The sequence below is a fragment of the Urocitellus parryii genome, chromosome 4 (genome assembly GCF_045843805.1).
Source record: "Urocitellus parryii isolate mUroPar1 chromosome 4, mUroPar1.hap1, whole genome shotgun sequence".
NCBI classification, from domain to species: Eukaryota; Metazoa; Chordata; class Mammalia; order Rodentia; family Sciuridae; genus Urocitellus; species Urocitellus parryii.
In genome coordinates this window covers 187,561,845-187,583,816 of record NC_135534.1, presented here as the reverse complement: position 1 = coordinate 187,583,816, position 21,972 = coordinate 187,561,845, and the positions used below count along the sequence as shown (strand labels likewise).

At 36.8% G+C, this 21,972-nt stretch overlaps 1 protein-coding gene across 4 annotated transcripts in view; it reads left to right on the top strand.

The window, feature by feature from the left end:
- Nucleotides 1–21,972, top strand: part of Tmem245 (transmembrane protein 245) — an 82,936-nt gene that overhangs the window by 44,254 nt on the left and 16,710 nt on the right. For 3 of the 4 annotated variants that reach the window (XM_077797073.1, XM_026391157.2, XM_026391155.2), the window contains 4 exons: nt 2,415–2,513; nt 4,454–4,585; nt 10,454–10,576; nt 10,705–10,850. In XM_077797073.1, coding sequence (XP_077653199.1) covers nt 2,415–2,513; nt 4,454–4,585; nt 10,454–10,576; nt 10,705–10,850 — 500 coding nt within the window. The remainder of the gene's footprint in view (nt 1–2,414; nt 2,514–4,453; nt 4,586–10,453; nt 10,577–10,704; nt 10,851–21,972) is intronic. The other variant, XM_026391156.2, reaches the window with a different exon arrangement.

Here is a 21,972-nt window from a genome sequence, read left to right as displayed (position 1 = left end):
AGCATGTTAATTTTGGTGTGGACAAGTACAGCTCATAACATGGCCTAAGTAGAGAGGGCAGATAGAAGAGGATCACAGGTAGACTCCCGGAGCACTTGAGGTTTTGGAGGTCAGAGAAGGAGCCCGTGGACTGAGGCATAGTCCTGAGGTAGAATGAAAGCAACCTGTGCAGCCCGGAAGCCTAGAGAAGAAGGTATGTCAACAAAGACCTCCTCAGTCTGGCAAATGCTGAGATTTCAAGCCGGATGAGTACAGAGAATTGCCCCCTGTCTTTATCATTCCCATTTTAGACATGAGGATGTTTGCCTTCTCAAGTCATTTTCTGATGGCTTTTAATGCTTTCTTGCCTTTCACATATAGAGAGCATGTCATATACTACAAACGATATGTGCCCTTCATTCATTCTTCGGGGGATAGCAATGTTAAGTCCATCAGACTCTGTTCTCTAGCCCAGTCTTCCTTGTGACTTGCACTATGTATTTAAATGAGCAGGACAGCGTTCTGGGTCTATAATATTCTGCTATAGTGGATATTACCAGGATTTTGGAAAGAGTGTTTTATAATATGTTTGTAAAATTATGCCATTTTGTCCTTTAATGATTGTGGTATTTAGCTGTTGTGCTGAGAGTGAGACTTATAAAGAGATGCCTGCTTAAAATAGTGCTTTACTTTGTAAAAGGCCACCGTGTGTGCACGACCTAGATTGATGCCAACTAACAATTTTAGGGTTTTTCTGGTGAGGGAGAGCTCAGAAACTGATGGGAGAATTGGTAGGAAGTTAGTGTCTGACAGTAATGATATATACAAGACTAAAGTAACTAAAGGAAATTAGATTATGGGCACTTGTGGATTTTAATAATTTTGAGTAATTTGCTCGAGGAGGTGTTCTTTGTTCATAGGTTATATATACTGTAGTTGAAATAACGTTAGAGTTTTTATCCTGACTGCTGTTTAGCTTCGTTACCCCCCCACTCCCCACCTCCTCTTTTTCTTTTCCTGGTGGTGGGCATTGAACCCAGGGTCTTGTGCATGCTAGGCAAACACTCTCCCAGCTCATCAAAACCATTTTCTATCTCTTGGGATTGTTGTAAAAATCATCTGATGTAGGTGAAAATACATTTGTAAATTTAAGCTACATAGAGATAGATGGCTTTTATTATATTCACTAGTTTGTGTCTGGTTTATGAATAAATCAGGCTTATATTTACATCAGCTATGTCTAAAAACTGGCACCAAAATCTGTGAGACCAACATCAAATGGACTAAAGGTGAATTAATATACAGTGTAAACCAGAATGGAAAAATGATCACCTACTAAATTATCTGAAAGTTTTCAGTTAATCCATAGACTTCTGGGAAATTGTTATATCCATATGATGTTGGAAAGTATTAATTGATACAATCCTTTTAGAAGACTGTTTATCAATGCATAGTCAGAGCCATTGTTTTCTTTGATTCCTATTCATTTATTTACTGTTAGTGGTAAGAAAAAAATAGCTATATATAAAGATTTATTTATGACATTAAAAATTGGGAGCCATCTATATGATCTATGAGTGGGTAATGATTAGAACTTAATGGTATAATATAAAAATATTAAAAATAAAGATGATAAATGTCAAAGATGCAATGTTTATGATGCAAAAGACCACATAGATTTCTGAGAATAGTCTATAAGTAAGTAGAAAATTGCAGAGGAAAAGGAAAAATGCAAATAGTTGTATTAAGGGAATGGAATTACAGATCAGTGTGTTTTAAAATTGTCTTTAATATTGCAATATGGTTTTAGTCTGATCAGTCATAGTTGTCTGAGGCATAGTTGTCTCAATGTACAAACTGAGGGAGGATTTGTGTTTATTGCTAAGGTCCTAAAATTTTACTTAAATTTCTGTGAAAATTCTTAATAATAGAGATATGTATCTCTATGATTATAATATGGTACATTGTATATATTACATATACAATGATACATTGTATTATGATGTGTGTGTATATATATATGTAAATATTTATATAAACATGTGGTACATATGCACTGTATAAATATATATATATTTATGATACATATGCATACATATATATGATACATATGCACTGGGGTCATAGGGTTAAGATTTTTCTCTGGGTACATGAGCCCAGAGAGGTCAATAAGTATGGCTTCATTTGTACCGTTTTCTTATGTATCTCTTCGAGACCTGGGAACAGAGGAAAGAAAAAAGAAGCAAAAACATGAGAAAGGAAAGGGAATTTACTGGGAATATTGAGAAATAGAATATAAGAAAATAACACAGTGAGGCTAGCCTTAACTAAATAGTCTGGAACATTTTAGTTTGGTTTGGACAAATGAAGACCCAGCCTGTATTGAGTTGTTACCTGAATTATTAAATCAGATTATATCTGTATTTTTTTCCTAGCTTCATAAAATTCTAGGAGATAAGATGAATAATACAGCTGTAATTGAGAAGCAAGTACTAGAACTTTGGGACAGACTGTATCATTCTTGGTTTGTAAAGGTAAGTTATCTTAGCAAAGGATATTCATTGTAAACTGAAGTCCTTTTAATGTAATTTATACATTCATTGACTACATAGGATTGTATTCACATTGGCTTTTCATTTATTGAAATTCTTAAATAGCAGGATCTTAAGCCTCAGGTCACTAAAAGTCATCTTATGTCAATGGTTTGTCCCCTGGCAGAACTTGTTAACTTGGGTTATCTGTTGTATCATTATTCTGTCCTCTGCTTGTTATAGATGGCATCTTGTCCTCCAGACTAACTCTATGCAGTGGAAATGTAATGTGAGCAACATGTTTGGAGTTTTTTTGTTTGGTGCTAGGCATTATACCCAAGGTCTTGTGAATGTTAAGCATGTGTTCTACTGAGCTGTGTCTCCAGCCCTTGCAAGCTGCATGTGATATTTTATATTCTTTTTTTAATCCTAAGCTTTTGAAATTTAGTGGGCATTTTATACCAAATAGCACATCTATTTTGGGGCTACCTACATTTTAAGCTTTTAGTAACCACAGGCTAGTTGTTCCTGTTTTGGACAGTACACTTCTACCTATTTAAGAACTTTTCTCTGAGAAAGTGGAAATAGTACTAAAAGTTTAGAGACCTTTACTTTAAATCAACCTTGTGTACTGTTTATGTACTTTTACTTCAGAATTTGTGATGGAAAGTAATGCAGTTTTTCACCTAGTATAAAAATGATGGATTAGAAAGCAGCGTGTTCTGCTGAGCTGTGCTCCATACCAGGTCCAGTGGCTGTCAGGAGCTGAGCTCTGCATACTGAAGGGCAGAGGCATTGGTTCTTTCCCAGGTTGATGTAAGGAAAGGAGGAGCAGCTGTAAATCTCTTAACCTGGGGTGCAAGCAAGGGGAACTGTCTTTAAACTTGAATTTGTGACTTACTGACCTGTTTTGAATGTATTCTCTTGCCTTTGTATGAGTTGAGGGAATATGGTACTGGTTTTCTTACCTTTCAAAGACTGGGAGTTAAGACTTTTAATGGCAAATTAGTTTGAATATCATATAATTCATTCTGATTGCTGAAGAACCAGGTAATTATAAAGGTCATATCTATGTCCTTTGCCAACTCTGGGGCTTCTTAACAGAGTTTCCTATGCCTCACCCTTTTAGTATAGATCTATAAATAGTATACTCTTTCTTTCTTTCTTTTTTTTTTTAACCTCTTTCACCAGGACCTGAGTCTCTGCATTGTGTAATGGATATTAATATCATGTTTTAGTTGCAAAAATGAGAGAATGGAAGCACATGCAAAATATAAGAACTTCACCCTGAATTTTAACCTCACTTTGTTTATTCACATTTTTTTTCCAAATATAATTATGGTGGCATCCCTACCAGTGTTGTTCCCTTCCTGATAGATGAATTGCATTTTCCCCCTTATCCTTGATTCTTTGTTATAGTCACTTTGCTCCTCCTTTTATCTTGTACAAAAGACATTTTTCCTTCTTCCTTTTTGAGACTGGCTCACTGTGTTGCCCAGTTGATCTCAAGCTCCTGGGTTCAGGCTATCCTCCTGCCTAATCTTGGATGGCTGGGATATAGGCACATTATTACTGTGCTGGCTTTTGTATAGAAGGTTAATAACGGAGATGAGGAAGGAGGAATAAACAAAGGTAGAAGACCAAGAAAAAGGTGGAGGAACTAAGAAGAAAAAGGTGAAAGTGAGTGGTGTTTTAGAATTCTGTTGTATATATTGAGTGTTTCAAAAATGTATTTAGGAAAGAAGTTCTACCTAAAATGTAAATGGAAAAGTGTTACATTTCATTTCTTTAGATGTCTTTACTTGATTTCTTAAATAATATAAAGGTTTTTCACCTTTGAGTATTTCCTGAGGTACACAGTGGACCTAAAGCAGAATGGGACATTTATACTTTCACTCTAGGTTAAGATGGAAGTTTCATGTTTGAACTGTTTTGTCTCATAGAATGTAACACATTCTGGAAGGCACAAAGGACATAAGATGCATGTAAGTCGTCAGAACAGCTGGCTGGGAGACATTCTGGACTGGCAGGACATCGCCTCCTTTGTTCACGAGAACATTGAGACATTTCTTTCGGTAAGGAATAGTGTTTATAGTTATGGTGGACTTACAGATTAAAAACAGAACTCTAATTCCGGGTTTTCTTTACCCAGTATGAAGCCTTCAGTTACTCCGTTTTTAATACCATGACATTTATAGGCTGGAGAACTCTTTTTTTTTTAGTTGTAGATAGACACAACAACTTAATTTTGCTCATTTACTTTTTTATGTGGTGCTGAGGATTGAACCCAGTGCCTCATACATGCGAGGCAAGCCCTCTGCCACTGAGGCACAAACCCAGCCCAAGGCTGGAGAACTCTTCCTGCACTAGAAAGATATCCAAAAGCAGTTTTCTTCAGGTGTTCGTCCCCTGCCTTGCCCTGTTGAAACGCACTTGTAAGATGCTGAATCCTGCAGCAAGTGAGTGAAGCTGTGGGCTCCCATGTTCTCAGGAATCCTCGTCACCCAGGCTGACCAGAATGTTCCCAGCTGGACATTAGAGAGATCTGTTTTTCTAGTGGGCGAAGCCCTTGACATATGGAAATATGACTCATTCATTACATTACAGAAATTGAATATGTGAGGACTTAGCTTGTTGTCTTCCCCCCTACTTTTCTGTCATGTACCATCCACTTCTGCAGCCTTATAGCATTGCTGAGTCTTAACGTCTACTCTGCATCATTCTGGAGTAGACTTTGTGGGGTGTTTTGGCATGTGGTTAGTCACAGAGATGAGAATGTTCCTGTGAATAGACTAGTGGATTCCAGTAAATTAACAAAAGTTAAATTTTTAAAAATTCAAGCTTTATCTAAGTAATAATTTTAAATTTTTAAAAATTGAAGCTTAATCTAAGTAATAATATAGTTGAAAAGTCAGTGCTTTAAGATTTTTATTAAAAAGAAGTAATGCCTTGTTCTTTGCTTCCCAGAGACAACTTCCAGAGTTACTTTCTGTTCCAGAAGCAGCTTTCCCTGGGTGTTTACCTCTGGATTTCTAAAATAATGCTTACACTGCCCTTTTTTGTTTTTGCTATTTTAGGTATTATCTTTTGGCTTCCAAATATGGAAGATGAAGGTAAAGATGTGACTTCTTCAAGTCCTTCAATGCCTTCTAATAACTCCCTTGTGATTTTTCTATGATTCTCCTCTTGCTCCCTGTACCTGCAATCACACTCTTCCCTTCCTCTCACTCCTCCCTGATTGCTGTAACAGTTTACAGTTAAGTCTATAAATCATGTCCTTCAGTTTTTATTTTATAGGGTTTTTTTGGTCTTTTTTTTTTTTTTTTTTAAAGGGGCTTGTATTGTCCAGACTGGCCTCAAGCTCCTGGGCTCCAGCTATTCTCCTGCCTTAGTCTTCCTAGTAGCTGGGGCTACAGGTGTGACATACCTCACTAAGCGCTTATGTTTTTGATAATCCTTTCTCTATGTTTCCTCTAGTCCAGTGATTCTCAAACTTTTGATCTAAAGATTCCAAAGTGCATATTTATCTCTTTATTAAATAACAACATTATGTGTTAATATATAGAGTGTGCTTTTAGTTTGTGAAAAATACTGTTTTCTAAAATGAAAAAAGAAGTACTGGCAAGAGTGGCTTTCTTTAAATTTTTCAGTCTGTTAAACGTCTGTATTCTTAAGTCTGCTCTGCCTCCAGTCTGTTGGGATTGTTTATTTGGTTGAAGTATAGGAAGATCATCCAGTCTCACACAGGTGTCTAGATAGAAAAGAGAGAAATCTTTTAATAGATTTTTATTGTGGCTATTCTTTGATACTACATCAAAACTCAATTAACTTTTAAAAGGTTAGTTGCAGGGTGAAATTTAAAATCGTATCTGTGATCTTTTTGTATTCTCGTTTATTAAAGTCTTATGGTCCATCTTGGTTGGGAGTGTTTCAGCCTTGTGTGCTTTGGTAGTATACACTGATCATTTGGAATATCAATTCACTGGTATCTGTACATCTTCAAAATATTGATACTTTGTAGTATTAAAAAATTATGTTCTTTAGCTATCAAGGCCTCAACACCTGATAAAAATTTCCAAAATTAACTTTTTTTCTCAAAAGCTCAAATTTTGTTGTTGACCACAAATACTGGGTGATTTTTTTTTAAGTGACACTTTATTCAGTTGTAAATGAACTTTATTCATTTTGAATTCACGTGAAAATGGTATTCAGTGAGAAGTTCAGCTAGTTCTGTTCCCAGGTCAGTCACACAAGTGCCCTTCCTCAGAGGACTGTTGAACTTAAGTCAGTGAGTGGCAGGAGTGTGTTTTGCTTACTTCCCCTTTCCTCACACAGAATGTTTAAAAAAAAAATAAAGACAAGTATTCAAAGATGGATACTAAATTGAATTAATGACTTTTCCTGCTGCATAGAGTATATGCTTAAGTGAAGCTGGTGCCAGCTGTGTGGCGGTGAATGCAATGAACTCTAGAACAGTCTTGTGCCCACTGCCTTGATTCCTGCCATGTCCTCAGCAGCTCTGCCCATCATTGATTGTCTTTATACCACCAATGCAGAGGCGAATGTGAAGTAAAGTACTGGCTTGATTATTATTAAGAAAATAGCTTTGGCTTCACATAACCTCAGAAGCACCTTGGGGGTGTGGGTTGTCCAGGAGCCATATTGTGAGCATCACTTTCTAAAGTGCCTTTTAGTCAAGTGTCGGATTGCTTAATTTTATAAACATCTTTTGTTTCCCTTTTTAGTACTCCCACCACCCCCTCCCAAGTGGCTTCAACTTTACTCTGAAATCTTGATTGAATTCCTATTTCTGCTATCATACTTGTAATTTCCAACAGCTCTTTCTTATATACCATGCCTTCCTTTGTTATTTATTTGAGAATATTACTAATAAAAGTTGCCCTCTGTTTGTTCTGAGTCTCACCTTTCACCTTTGAGGCTATCCTCAGATATATGTCTGGTGACCCTTGGCAGTTTGATGCTTTCTAAGAGTGAAACAGCCAGTTTGAAGGTCTTCAGCCAGGTCAGCTTGTAGAAAAGCCCAAGGGTCAGCAGGTTCTACTCAGTTTATGGACCTTCCAGGCAATTTTTTCATGCCAGTGCATATCCAAGATAACTTATTGTCTAATAATAAATACATTTGAATGTTTGTTTCCCCCCAAAATTCAGGTGTGTTAACAAGAAGTTATTGACTCCTTTTTTTGTCTTACTTTGAGCCTGCAATAGTTGAATTTTAAAGGATCTATTACTGACAGATGAAGTGCTGTTACTGAATCAAATTAAGATAGATGATACAAAAGAATTATTTAAATTTTATAAATTTTTATGGAAAGAAAACAAATGGGCAGGTTTTTGAAATTAAAACAATTTAGCCATGAAGTCCCTCTCCCCCCCTAAAAAAGGACACAATTCTTATGTCTAAACACATTTAAATATTGAGTAGTAGTTCAGGAAACAGATTATTTAGTGTTTTTTATATAAAATATTTTATGACAAATATTGTGCTAAGTTCTTTAAAATATTTTCTAAAATTTAATTTTCATAAAACTTCTGTAAATCTAAGATAATTGCTTTCATTTTGATAGGATAGTGGCATTAAAAATAACAGTAGATATTCAGATTCAATTCTTCTTTCATTGGTTCCAGAGACCATACTTGCCATAATACTGCAATATCTTTCAAACCATATTTCATACTCTAGAAGACTCTGCTTTTCATAGTCTTATTCCTTTATGCTTTTATTTGCTTTCTGATCTTGTAGTCCATAGGCAACTTAGAGCCAGTCTTGTTTGTGGACTCTTCCTAGTGATTTCAGAACACATTGAGGTTCCCCTACATTTTTTTTTTTTTTTATTTTGACCTCTGCATCCCTATAATGTTCTGTTTTAGTCTTTTTCTAAATTGCTTCTTTTGAGTCTTCATGAGTTCCATAGAAGGTGTGCTAAGGACTCTCAGTAAATAGCTGGGAAGTCATATGAATAATCAGAGGTTATGTGGTGAGCAGTGGACTCGGGGTGCAGGGATGCAGAACAGCTAGAGGATGGTGAGGCCTCCTTGATCATTTCTTACCCACAGCAGAGACCACCTTTCATGAATATGCTGCTTTATGGCTTAGGTGTCTCCTGGGTTTTTTGTAAGTGTTTGAGGACCAACTACTCTGTTCTTGACATTTTTTGAATTATGTTTGTATCCTTGACTAAATCAATAGTAAACCTGGCTCACGTTTTCTGCTTTTGACCTGAGATATATTTATTTACATAAATCTGTTTCATTTTCAGGTTCAGGGGCTTTGTTACTATTTCTGCCTTTACTAATTTCCTCTGTTTAAGACTGGCATATAAACTAGAACTGCTTTTTACCTTAAGATTTACTTAAGTTTCTAGGAATGTCCTTTCTTGCTTTCTCCAGCATATTCCCTTTTTTTTTTTCAAATAAGAAAAGTTACTTGAATTACTTTAGTACCATTAATATTTTCAACTAATTTCTTAAAATTGCCACAGGGTATTTTCCATAAGTGTGACCCAAAAACTATTTAAAAATATTTTTTGATTAAAAATTCCAGAATGACTGAGCCCCCAAAAGAGGCTTGTCAAAATCACAAAGGCCTTGTTGGTTTGTTTCTTGGAATCAGTGGCATTGTTCATTCATTCTTTATCCCACCAGGTCAAACAGTCAATCATGCATATTTTTGTAGGCATTGTGAAACACTCTCAAGATTTTATATAAGGAGTTTTTGTAAATGAAGCCAGCCTGCTGAAGTTCTCTTATGAAGATTGAGCTGAGATCTGCAAGAAAGGCTGAGGGCAACAAAACATGCTTTTATAAATGATATATTTGCGGTAGGAAAGGAATGGATGGGCCTTTCATAGAACAGATGGTCTAACATGAATATATGACAAAAAACAGATCTGCTGTTTTCAGAAATGGCACCAGAATAACAACCAGGCCCTCTGAGTTCTTGCCCCAGCCCTGTTTCTCCTCCTTAGTTCTGTGCCCTTGGGCAAGTTTTTAAAAACCTGAGCTTCAGTTTATAAGTGTATAAAGCAAAGATGATATCATCTCCATTTCTTCCCTCATAGCACTGTTATGAGGTTTTTAGAAATATCTTGAAAACTGTTAATTAATGGAAGGTGTTTTCCTGACTACATATTTTGCTTCCATGTTTTTCATTACGAGGGAGGATAGTCTCCTTGGGAAGAATAGAGCAGACACTACCATAGGTAATTGAAGTTCATGAAAAGCAAGGCATTAAAAGCATGGAGGTGGGCTGTAGACACTGTTCATTTCTTGGCATATTTAACATATAATAGCTATCATCTTGATATAATGTTTTAGTGAATTTGCAGGGAATACATGAACTTAAGTCAGTAAGTCTCAATATAATAATCATGGTCTATCTCAGGAAAGAGACCCTAGTGATTTTAATGGTTGTTCCTGTGGTATTTTTTATATTTGTAGTTGAATCTAAGATGGCAAGAATGGAATGAAGCCGATAATACAATAAGTGCTAGAACTTCATGGCCTGTACTTTTGATCCTACAAGATAAATATGTATACAGGATGTATTCTGACATATTCTCCTGTAGACATTTTTATGTGCATTCTATTTTTACATAGTTATAACCATACTATATAAATTTTTTGTATTCTGCTTTTAAAACTTAGTGTTATTATAATCATTTTCCTATTATAATAGAAATGTTTCTAATAACTACCTGCTATTATTTGAAGTGGATTCATCATAATCTTGTAACCATTTTCCTTATCATTGAACATGTAGATGTTTTTGATTGACACCCCCCCCCCAGCCGCCCTCTTAAGAAGCTCATAGTTCTTGTCTTTCGATTATGGTAGTAAGACACTGTATTCAAAGCAAACTAGATGGCTGTAGCAGCTCCTTTCATGAGGATGAGTTCTGACATCCAACTTTCCCTCCTTGACAGATCTTGGAGTCCCTGTGGATAGTTATGAGCCGGAATGTGAGCCTGCTGTTTACCACTGTCACCACGCTCCTGACCATTCTTTTCTACAGTGGCACTGCCCTTCTCAATTTTGTACTCTCTCTGGTATGTCTGTCTAGATAAGTACTTGTCACATTCTCCACTGAAGCATTTTCTTGGTTCTGTTTGCATTTGTGGCTGTCGGTAGTTTCCCAGATGTGATTTTTTAGGAGATACTATCCTTTTTTTTGCAGATAATTTTCCTGACCACACTATTTTATCTGTTAAGTTCCAGTGATGAGTACTACAAACCAGTGAAGTGGGTGATAAGCCTGACACCACTATCTCAGCCAGGCCCATCTTCTAATATTATCGGCCAGTCTGTGGAAGAAGCTATCAGGTAGGGGTAAGATTTATGCTTTTGTTCTCTTCACCAACTGCTTTCCATGAGAGCCTCTTGTCTGTCTTGAACTTCCTAGTAATATTCATCACTAAATTAGTGAAAGACTCTGGTATTCTCAAGATTTTCATCTCATTTTGAGAAGATGCTATAAGTAGTACATATGTTAATAACAAACAAACAAAAAAAGCTAGAGTTTGATTTCCAAAGATGCCATGGCCTGCTGTCCATCAGCAGCTCATAGTCTAATTCTTGTTGTCATGCCACTTGCATGGGAGAACCCCCTTCTTCCACCACTTCACTTCCTCAGAACCTTCTTCTGTTCTCAGGAATTCTAGCTTAGATCTGGGAGGGCAGTAGATGGCCTTCATGTTTCTTTCTGTCTCCCACTGCAGCCAGGCTGTGCCCTCTGCAGGGACAGGTTGGATACTGGAAATGCAGTCTTTAGTTCAAGTCAGAAGCTCTGTGTGCATAGTAGGTTCTGTCCAGAAAATTCCCTCATGCCTCTGAGGTCCTTGTATGGCAGGCTTGCTCTTCGAATGAGGTTCTTTTTCAACTTGTACACTCCATAGCTCTTTCAAAGCCACTGGCTTCTAGACCCCATTTCTTTCTTCTCTTCCCCATGCCTAGTAGGGAGACGCTTTTTGCCGTATAGATCTCTCTCAACTCATCCCCCACTCACTTCCTCTTATTACTTATTAATGTGACTCTATATTTTTTACTCAAGTTAAACCCTAATATCATCCATTAGAACTCTTCTTTCTAGTAATTCTTCTTTCTAGTTACTAGTAACTCTAGTAAGTTATTAGTCAGGTGGTCTTAAGCTTTGTTGAATAGTAAATCTTAGGCATTTCTGTTTTCCATATACATTTTAAAAATAGCAATATTTGGCTGGATGTGGTTGTGCTATTCAGCTATTCCCAGCTATTCATGAGGATTGCAAGTTTTAGGCCAGCCTTGGCAACTTGGTGAGAACCTATCAAAAAAATAAAATAGAAAGGGCTGGGAATGTGGCTCTGTGGTGCTTGCTGCACTTGTCTAACATTTGTATTTTTGAGGTCCTGGGTTTAATCTCCAGTACCATAAACAAAAACAAAAATACCGATGAATCAACCACAAAGTATTGTTGGAATTAGCCACCACAGAAATCTTGATTTGACCTGACTCACTAATCTTAGCTTACTTTTCCATGTAACAGGTAGGGAGAATATATCATTTCTGGAAACTTCCTCAGTTTCTAGGTTTTCTTGTTAGTCCTGCTAACAAGGCATGGGTAAAATCTTCACAGATACTAGTGAGATTTAAAAAAAAAAAAAAAAAAAAAAAAAAAGCTCTTAGTACTCATATGGTGCCCTGGAGTATCTACATGGGTTCATCCATGTAAAGATTCCAGATGTGGGAGTGTGTTATCCAACAGGAGCTGGCAGAGTGATGCTGTCTTTAAGAATGTATTATTAGCTTTAGTATCCCACCTAAGTCTATGTGAGCCTGGGGCATCGTCCTTACCTTTGGGTAAATAATGGAAATTGCAACAGTAGGGTTTTTGTTTGTTGTTTATCTCAGATATTTTTCTTAATTAAAAAAAAAAGCATATGCAAATACTCTACCAAATGGAGTATTTCTTTCTTTCCAAAAGGAAAAGGATGTTGACCCAGCCATATCAGAGACTGGCAGCAGTCCTCCTGTCCATGTGACTTAGCAAGCCATACAGAGGAACATGTACCTTGCCCATAAAGAGCTTTAAGAAAGATGGTACTTCATTTCCCTAAAGTAACTGACTCTTCACAAAAGTTTTTTTCTGTTTTCAAATCACAATTCTTGAGTTTTCTCTTACTTTCTTAAAGTATACCACTTTCTAGCTGTCCTCTAAAATGTCTGTTATGGAGTCACCCTTTTTTTTTTCTTATTTTTATCTTTTGGACATCAAATATTGCTGCCTCCTTTGTTTGGAATTTAAGTTTTTAAGTCTTGGCTGCTAATAGATCTGTGGTCATGGTAAGTACAGCTGTAATTTGCACCTGTATCCAATTGATCAAAAGTGCGTATCCTGTTATTCCATGATACCGTCTTCCAGAAGAAGCTGGTTGGGGTAGAAGATCATGAATTAAATTTGCAGTATTGTTTAGACCATTTATGTAGACACATGCAGCTGGCAGCTGTATTCGGGCCTTTAGCTCAGGGAGACTTTGAGATTAGGAAGAGTGCTGTAATCTTCAGATATATGAAGAAATGTGTTTTTTTACAAATTAGTTTGGCCTTTTCTTGCTGTACACTAATTATGCAGTATGCCAGTAGCCCATGAGTGGTTCCAAAGTATATTAAGACAAAAACCATTTCATTTTTTATCATACCATTTTTAATACAGAATAAAAATTCAACAGTTTTCAGTACCCAACTGTTGGTACTCAAAACTGATTGATTTTTGTGAGTCTGATAAATCTGTATAGACTAGAAAAAGTGTTAATACTTGAGCTGTCTTTCGGATCAAAGCTATATCAAGTTATGTAAAGATTGTAATTCAAGATGATTTTTTGCAGTCTGTGTACTTTGGGTTATTTCTTTATTAGGTCAAATTCTGTGTAAGTCTTACAATGGATTCCTCTCAAGAGCCTTTAGGATAACAGTGAGCTATTTCTAAGAACTCTTGTTAGATTTTTTCATTCTGAAGGATTGTGTTCAAGTAGGAATATTTCTTCATTGAGAGATTTTTAAGAGGGAAAACATACAAATGATTATGAAAATATTGTTTTTAAAGTGCAGCTTGGTCTGTAAATTTTCAGTGATAACAAGTTTCATAAGCAGCAGTCATTAATCATCATCAGTGTTGTAGTTAAGTGGAAGTCATTAAACTTGTTTTATTTGATCTGTTAATGTGTTAAAAGTGGAATGAAACTGGAGGCTAACTGCATGACCAGACAGTGAAAGTATCTGTTCCTGAAGCTTTGCCTTCTGATTTATGTGTCTCCTGTATGATCACTGTGCCATTGAATTTTTGAACCTTAATTATTACTGAATCAGTATTCTCCTAAATTGAACACTTTTGTGGTTAGGTTTTCATTTCATGGATTTTTGAGTTAGTGGCATGCATCCTTTATCCCTAGACCATTTTCCTCCCTTTAGCAGCATGTTGTCTCCTGAATGTACACATCACACCCTTCTTCCCCGATGCTCCCATTCTGCTTGCTCTGGTGGAGATATTGCACATTACTAAGTTGCATGTTGTCACGGCCTCAATGCAATTTAGTGTGTGTGATATTTTCACATGAGTGCATGCACACGGGTATGGCTCTTGCTTGCTGGTATTACAACTTTGAATGCTGGTGGGTGGAAGTCCTACTGGTGAATTAGATGGGAGAATGTGTGTACTGTAAGACTTTGAGTTGGAAAGTGAACATACTTCCACTTTGACACCCCAGTTTTGGAGAATTTTTTAAATCAGCATTTCTGTTTTTTACTTTGAGCAAATTAAATAAGCATTGGAAAGAAACTTTCATGCATTTAAGGGTATGAATAGCATTTGTTTAAATTGTATAAGGAAGAGTTTAAAGCTTTAAAAAAGTATTTTCATTTATTTGCGATCTCCTAACATTGAATTAAAGAGGGAGAATTGATTCTGCATATATGAGAAATTTAAATGAGCTGGAGTTATTAAAAAATAATCAAGACAATAAATACCTGCCTTTTAACCTACTTGATTAAAGATTGGGTCTGAAATACCTGAACCTTTATCTTTTTTTAAATTTCCAATGAAAGTCACCTAAAAATCTTTGTCTTATGTGTAATTTCTCACTGTGATGGTTTAGAAATTGCTACATTTATTTTAATGGGCTTGTAATAGAACTAGTTTTGAGATATGAATGTTTACAATTTGTCTTGGTAATTGAAACAACCTGTTGTTATATTTTTAGCATAGAGTAAGCTTCCATGATCTACAGGCATTGTTAAGGACACAAAACATGTATTAGTGGTATAAAAATAATTAATATTGCTACTGCCAGCATCTCCAGATGATTTACTGAATGACAGTGTTGTGTGCTTCTGCCTGTGACAGACTCAGAACCGTTTTTGTGGGAATGGAAGCTTTCTGTACAAATGGCTCTTTCCTGTACCCCTCAGCCAGTTTTCTGGGCCTGAGTGCACATCATGACCATTCCGCTTACACTGAGAATCCATTGTCAACCAGGTTTCAGTGCTTTGTACTGTGGAGCTGAGTCTCTGGGCCAAATGAGCCACGAATGGGAAAGAGGGATGTACTTTCTCAGGAGAGGTTAGGTGTACAGACAAACCCTGGAGATAATGCAGGTTTAGTTTTAGATCATTGCAATAAAGTGAGTTATGTGAATTTTTTTTGGTTTTCCATTGCACATAAAAATTATGTGTACCCAATACTATAACCTATTAAGTGGGTAATAGCATTCTATCTGAAAAAACTTTTGTAACTTAATTTAAAAGTATCTTATTGCTGAAAAAGGCTAATAATTATCTGAGCTGTTGGAAAAATGGGTTTCATAGACTTACTCAACATAGTTGACACAAATGTTCAATTTGTTAAAAAAAATTGCTTTACAATATCTAAAGTGCAATGAAGCAAAGTATAATAAAGGGAGCAGGAGGGTACTATTCCCAATTGGAGTTTTATATGCAATGTCTCTGAGAGCTCACTGTTTTCCTTTGATAGCTCACCTCTTGCTTGAGACACACTGTTGCAGTGCTGGGAGAATACTGGTAAGGCTGATATTGATAGCTGTTGGTTGTCCTGGGAAATGAGAATCTAGTAGTCTGTCTGCTTTAGGGTGGGACCAGTGTACAGAAATATTGTAGAGTAGACAGAATGTGATTTTTGGACTCTTCGCTTCCTTGCTGATTCTTCCTTAGACATGTGCTTCTTATGTGGCCACAATGTATGGCCTTGTGTACTTCCAAATGCGCAGAGGTTCTTGACTGATTGTAATTCTCCCAACCCCAGGACTTGCTTCAGAATCTCATTTCATGAAAAGCAGGTCTTCTGATCCAATTCTTACCTTAGGTGAGGCATTGCTGGATTGGAGCACTATGGCCTGCCTTCTATTAGAGAGGTGCCCTTCCCTGGAATGGTCTACCACAGTGTGGGACAAGGGAATATATGTGTAATAATGGGAGGTCTCTGTGTGAGGAAGTGGCCTTGTTGAAAAGGGGGAGCCTCCAGCTCGGTGGCTAATGTCAGTTTTTTCTTCTGTTGTGCTAAATCAGTCCTGCTGAGCTACCAAAAGAGAGGAGAGAAAGAGTTTCCAGAATATTCTGAATTTGATTCTCATCAGTTGCTGATTACTGGAGAGCTTAAAGATGTGGTTAAAGAACAACTGTCAGTCATCTTTGAAGAATCACTTGTAAAGAAGGGATCCAAAGGGCTGGGGTTGTTGCTCAGTGGTAGAGTGCTTGCCTTGCATGTGGAAGGCACTGGGTTTGATCCTCAGCACCACATAAAAATAAAATAAAGGTATTGTGTCCATCTGCAATAAAAAAAAATATTTAAAAAAAAAGAAGGGACCCATAAGTCAGAACATAGTCAATGCTCTTTCTCCCACCCCCCAAAGAAAGGGTCGAGGGTGGAATAGGATCATATGTTATATAAACATTGGAGTGATGAACCTGATTTAGGTTTTCAGTCTGATTCTACAGTATGTGCTTGATCATATGGTTGTTAGCAGTTGTAAAGGGGGAAAGGGCAATGCTTCATGGCACCACAAATTCACACAGCCACCCAGAGGGAATGCCACAAGTTCTGACTCTACTGGGATTTTTGCAAGAGATTTGACAAAGTGTGTCATGTTTTTTGTTGACAGCAAGGCAGGGAAAGTTCTCACTGAATTTGAATATCCAAAAAAGTGTTGATTAATCAGTTGATACCAACGAGTGAATGAAATGAAGGAATTGTCTTTCATTGGTATGATTGTAAGAAATATTCTTGCATTGATTAATAATTTCTGGTAATCCCTTTAAACTATATTATGCACATTGTTAGTTATATGCCAGATAAAGTTTTAGTTGACTCTGAGCGTAAATTTAATGGGTGTTAGGTGATATCTCTTATTGATTTTATTTTGCATTTCCCCAATGATTTTGCAGTCTCTAACCCAGAGCCTTGCCCATACTGGCAGGTGCTATGCCACTGAGCTGTATCCCGTACTCCCCGCAAAAAGTCCATCTTTGTACCTGTGGTTTGAAATGCATGCTTTATTTTATATTAAATGTCCACATACAATTTGTTTTACTTCTGGACTTTGTATTCTTTTATCTTATGGTTTGTCTATTCATTGGTGAGTACCACAGGTCATTAATTATAGGCACATAAAAACGATTTTTTTTTAGTATGTGCATGATTCTGATTATCAAACTAGGGCCTCGCATGTGGTAGGCAAGCATTCAGTCTACCACTGAGCTATATCCCCAGCTTCCAGTCCCTGAATTTTAGGTTCCAGAGAACCCAGAGATGAGTATTATAGGTTATTGCTTTTATAGCTTCATCTGTATATTGTTCAGCTAAACAAAACTTGCTGGCATGCTACTTGCATTGTATTAGTTTCCCATTGCTGCTATAATAAGTTGGCAAAAACTTAGTGGCTTTAATAACATATACTTTTTATTTTTTTAGTTGGGAGGTTAGAAGTCCTAAAAATCAGGAGGGTTGTGCTTTTTCTGTAGGATGTAGGGGAGAATTTGTTTTGTCTTTTCTAGTTTCTAGAGGCTTCCTTCATACCTTGAATTATGGCTCCTCCCTCCAGCTTCAAGGCCAGCAGCGTGGGATTTCTGATCTCCCTGTCTGAGCTCTACTTCTGTCCTAATGTCTCATTCCCTGACTCTCACTCTGTGCCTCCCTCTTCATGTTAATTTTTTTTGTTTTGTTTTTTGTTTTGGTACCAGGGGTTGAACCCAGGGCCACTCAACCACTAAGCCACATCCGTAGTCCTTTTAAAAAATTTTTTAGAGGCATGGTCTCACTGAGTTGCTTACAGCCTTGCTAAGTTGCTGAGGCTCACTTTGAACTCATGATTTTCCTGCTTCAGCAGACTCCCGAGCTGCTGGGATTGCAGGCATATGCCACCACTCCTGGAATTTTTTTTTAATTGAGATAAAATCCATATTAAACTCAATATTTTAACTACTTTAAAGTATATATGTAATTCAAAGGTTTGTAGTTCATTCACAGTTTGTACAACCAGTGCCACTAATTCTACACCGCCTTACTCACTATATAAGGACTTTTAAAAAAACATTTTTCTTTTTTTAAAAAATAATGTACAGTTGATAAAAATATATATTTTCTGTGTATAATTAAATGTTTTGATATAGTGCATAAATTGTGAAGTGATTAAATCAAGCTAATATATCGGTCATCTCATACATTTGTTAGTTTTGTTGTGAGAACACTTAAGATCTACTCTTTCAGCAAATTTCATGTGTACATTATTATTAAGAATAGCCACCATGCTGTACAGTAAATCATCTGGACTTCCTCATCCTGTACCTACATATTTGACCTTTTGACCAACTCTCTAACCCCCTACTCCCAGCCTCTGGCAACCACCTTTCTGCTTTCTGCTTCTTTGAGTTCAGTTTTTGTATTCCACATGAGTGAGATCATGTGGCATTTGGCTTTCTGTGCCTGGCATATTTCACTTAGCATAATGTCTTTCAGCTTTGTCCATGTTGTTGAAAATGATAGAATTTCCTTCCTTTTTGATACTAAATAATGTGGCCTTGAACGTGTGTCTTCACATTTTTTTTATCCACTCATCTGTTGATGGAAACCTAGGTTGGTTGTGTATCTTGGCTGTTGTGAATGGTGCTGCATTAGGAACATAGGGCTGGGCGTGAAGCTCAGTGGTAAAGCATGTATGAGCCCTTGGGTGTGATCTCCAGCACTGCAAACAAAACCAGAAATCATGGAAGTAATCGTTTCAGTTCATTTGGATTGGATATATACCCAGAGGTGGGATTGCTAGTTTTTTGAGAAAACTCTATAAATGCCATTATTTTCCATTTGACTCTACTAATTTACATTTCCCCCAGCAGTTCCCTTTGTCTACATACTCACCAACTTTGCCTTTTTTTTTTTGATGGTGCTGGGGATTGAACCCAGGGCTGTGTGCATGCAAGGCAAGCATGCTACCAACTGAGCTATATCATCAGTCCCCCTTTGTCCATTTTTAAATTGAGTTATTTTATCCTACTGACTTATTTGGATATAAACCTGTATCAGTTACATGTTTTGCAAATATTTTCTCCTAGACTGAGATTGTCTTTTCATTCTGTGGATATTTACCTTTGCAGAAGCTTTTTAGTTAGATGAAATGCCATTTTGACTATTTTTGCAGCCTGTGTTTTGGGGGTGTGGGTCATATGTTAAAAACTCATAGCTTACACCAAGGTCAGGGAGTTTTTCCCTCTGTTTTCTTCTTGTAATTTTATAGTTTCATGTCTTAAGATTTAAGTCTTAAATCTATTTTGAGTTGATTTTTATATATGATATGAAAATAAAGCTCCATGTCATTCTTTAGGATTTTAGTAATTATATTGGTATAACTAGGTAATTCAAGATTCTTAATCACATTTATCAAGTACCTCTGTCTTGTGAGGTGACAGTATCACAGGTTCTGGGGAAAAGATGTAGATATTATTGTGGGGCCATTGTTCATGTTACCACATGTATACTTAAAAGTAAATGTTAATTTCTCTTGAACTTCCCTTTTCTAGTATGCAAGGCTCTGGGAGTTCACACTTCTAGAGTTTTCATCAGAATCCCTTAGGTGTTGGTCAAGTATACACATCTTACAAACTCTGATCAGAATACGTCAGTAATAGCTGCTGTCTGGTGAGCACCTGCTGTGCATGGGGTCAGTTACTAGACGCTTTAGGTGCACTGCCTTTTAGCTTTTCATGAGCTGAATTGCTTTTTCTGCCAGTATCAACTCCCATAAAGCTGTTCAGTATGAATTTTGATATCACACTTTGAGGAGATACCTTGTGGTGGAGGTGTTGACTTCTGGGATGATGTCCATGGACTGCAGATTTTTTCTGAATTGGGAGATCAGAATAATTGTTAGTGCTTCTTTTATAAAGGTAAATAAATAGACATTGTGTAACCCAGGGTCCACTCCTAGATATTTATCAAAGAAAAATGTTGACAGTGTATGTTTACACAAAGATATATACTTGAATATTCATAGCAGCTTTATTCATGATAGCTTTAAAACTGGAAACTGACCAAATGCTCATCATCTGGTAAGTAGATAAACAAATTTTGGTTTATCTATATAATGGAACACTACCCAGCAGTCAAATGACGGACTACTATTGCACTCAACAATGTAGATGAAGCCCAAAAGCATTAGGTGAAAGAAACCAAACACCAAAAGCCACATAATATCAATCAATGTAATGTACTGCTGAATTACACACTTAAAATGATTAAGATGACAAATGTTATATTATTCCTATTTTACCACTTTTTTAAAAAATGCTATATAACGTATGATTCTGTTTATATGAAATTCTAGAAAAGGTAAAATTTATAATGAAAGAAAGCGTATCTAATGGCTGTTAGAGGTCAGGGGCTGGGAGGGACTGACTACAAAGCATATGAGGAAACTTTTTGGTGATGGAAACATTCTAAATATAGTGTTGTGTAACTTAAGTCAAAACTTAATTGCACACTTAAAGTTGGCAAGTTTATTATTTGTAAATTATCGTTCACTAAAGCACAAAAAGAGAAGAAAACATGGTTAGGAATTTGAGGGTGTTGAAAATTCAATCTCCTAGGATTTTACTTTGCTGTTTTCTAAAGGTTGTGCATAAGATCCTAAGTAATGCAGTAAAGGGGAATATATTGTTTTTTCACCCCTCATCAGGTTCCATGAATATGTTTAGTAGCTACAAACAATATATAGTGCATTTAGGATCCACAGAATTATTTAAAAGTTGCCTTAACAAGAATATCACAATCAGCATTCCCAGATGTAGAAGAAAGGAGACAGTGTGTTACTTCCTACTTGTGGTTCCTTTTGGAATGAGCTTCGCTTGCTTACTACCAGAGGGGTGATTCATTTGCAATATTGTTTTAAAAAAACCTTTTTTTTAGTTATAGGTGGACACAATGTCTTTATTTTAATTTACTTATTTTTCTGTGGTTTATCGAGCCCAGTGCCTCACCCATGCTAGGTGAGCACTCTACCACTGAGCCACAACTCCAGCCCTCATTCGTAATATTTTGTTGTAACTTGGTGTCAACTTATATTTGTCTTAGACATTTCTACATATGTAAGGTAAGATCACATCAGTATCTTTTCACCTTGATGTTTCTCTAATTCTAGGCAAATTCCATTCTTTCTCTCTCAACGTTGTTATTCCCTCCCTCTCAATAGCTTCCTTCTTTTGTGCTCTCTGGGAATATGGCACTCTGTTAATTTTGCTCCCATTACAGAAATACTTTCATTCCCTCTGGCTGGTATGTCTTTGTCCTTAGGTCCCTTATGAGAGCATAGCCAATTGCTTGGTTTCCTCTACACTCGCCTCTCAGGAATATCTTGTCCTCTCCTATAATAGTCTACTCTGAAGCACCTCAGATCTCTTGTTCTAAGCTCTCATTAAACCTCACCTCTCATTTCAGCTTCCTTTAGGATGTTTCCACAGGCCATTTTGTTTTGTGGTTCTAAGAGACTGAACACAGAGGCACTTTACCACTGAACCACATACCTGGCCTGTTTTTATTGTGAGATAAGTTCTCACTAAGTTGCTGAGCCTGGCCTTGAACTTGTGATTCTGCTGTCTCAGCCTTTCTAGTTGCTGGGATTACAGGTGTTTGTGACCTGGCTTCCATTTCCTGACTTACCATTGCCCAAACTAAACTTAATCCCTTTTCTTCTATTCCTCTTCCATTGTGTCCTTCTCCACATCTTTGAGACACTGCCACTCTTTTCCTTAGGGTTAAGGTCTGAAGCTCTGCCATTTTCTCTTTCCTCTGACTCCTCTATTCAGTTACTTTTCAGATTCTATTTCCTGCAGAGTCTCTCCCCTTTTTGGTCTTTTTGATGCTGCTTTAGTCTGGATCCTTGTTGTCAGCGTCTCATGACACCTTTAAGATATT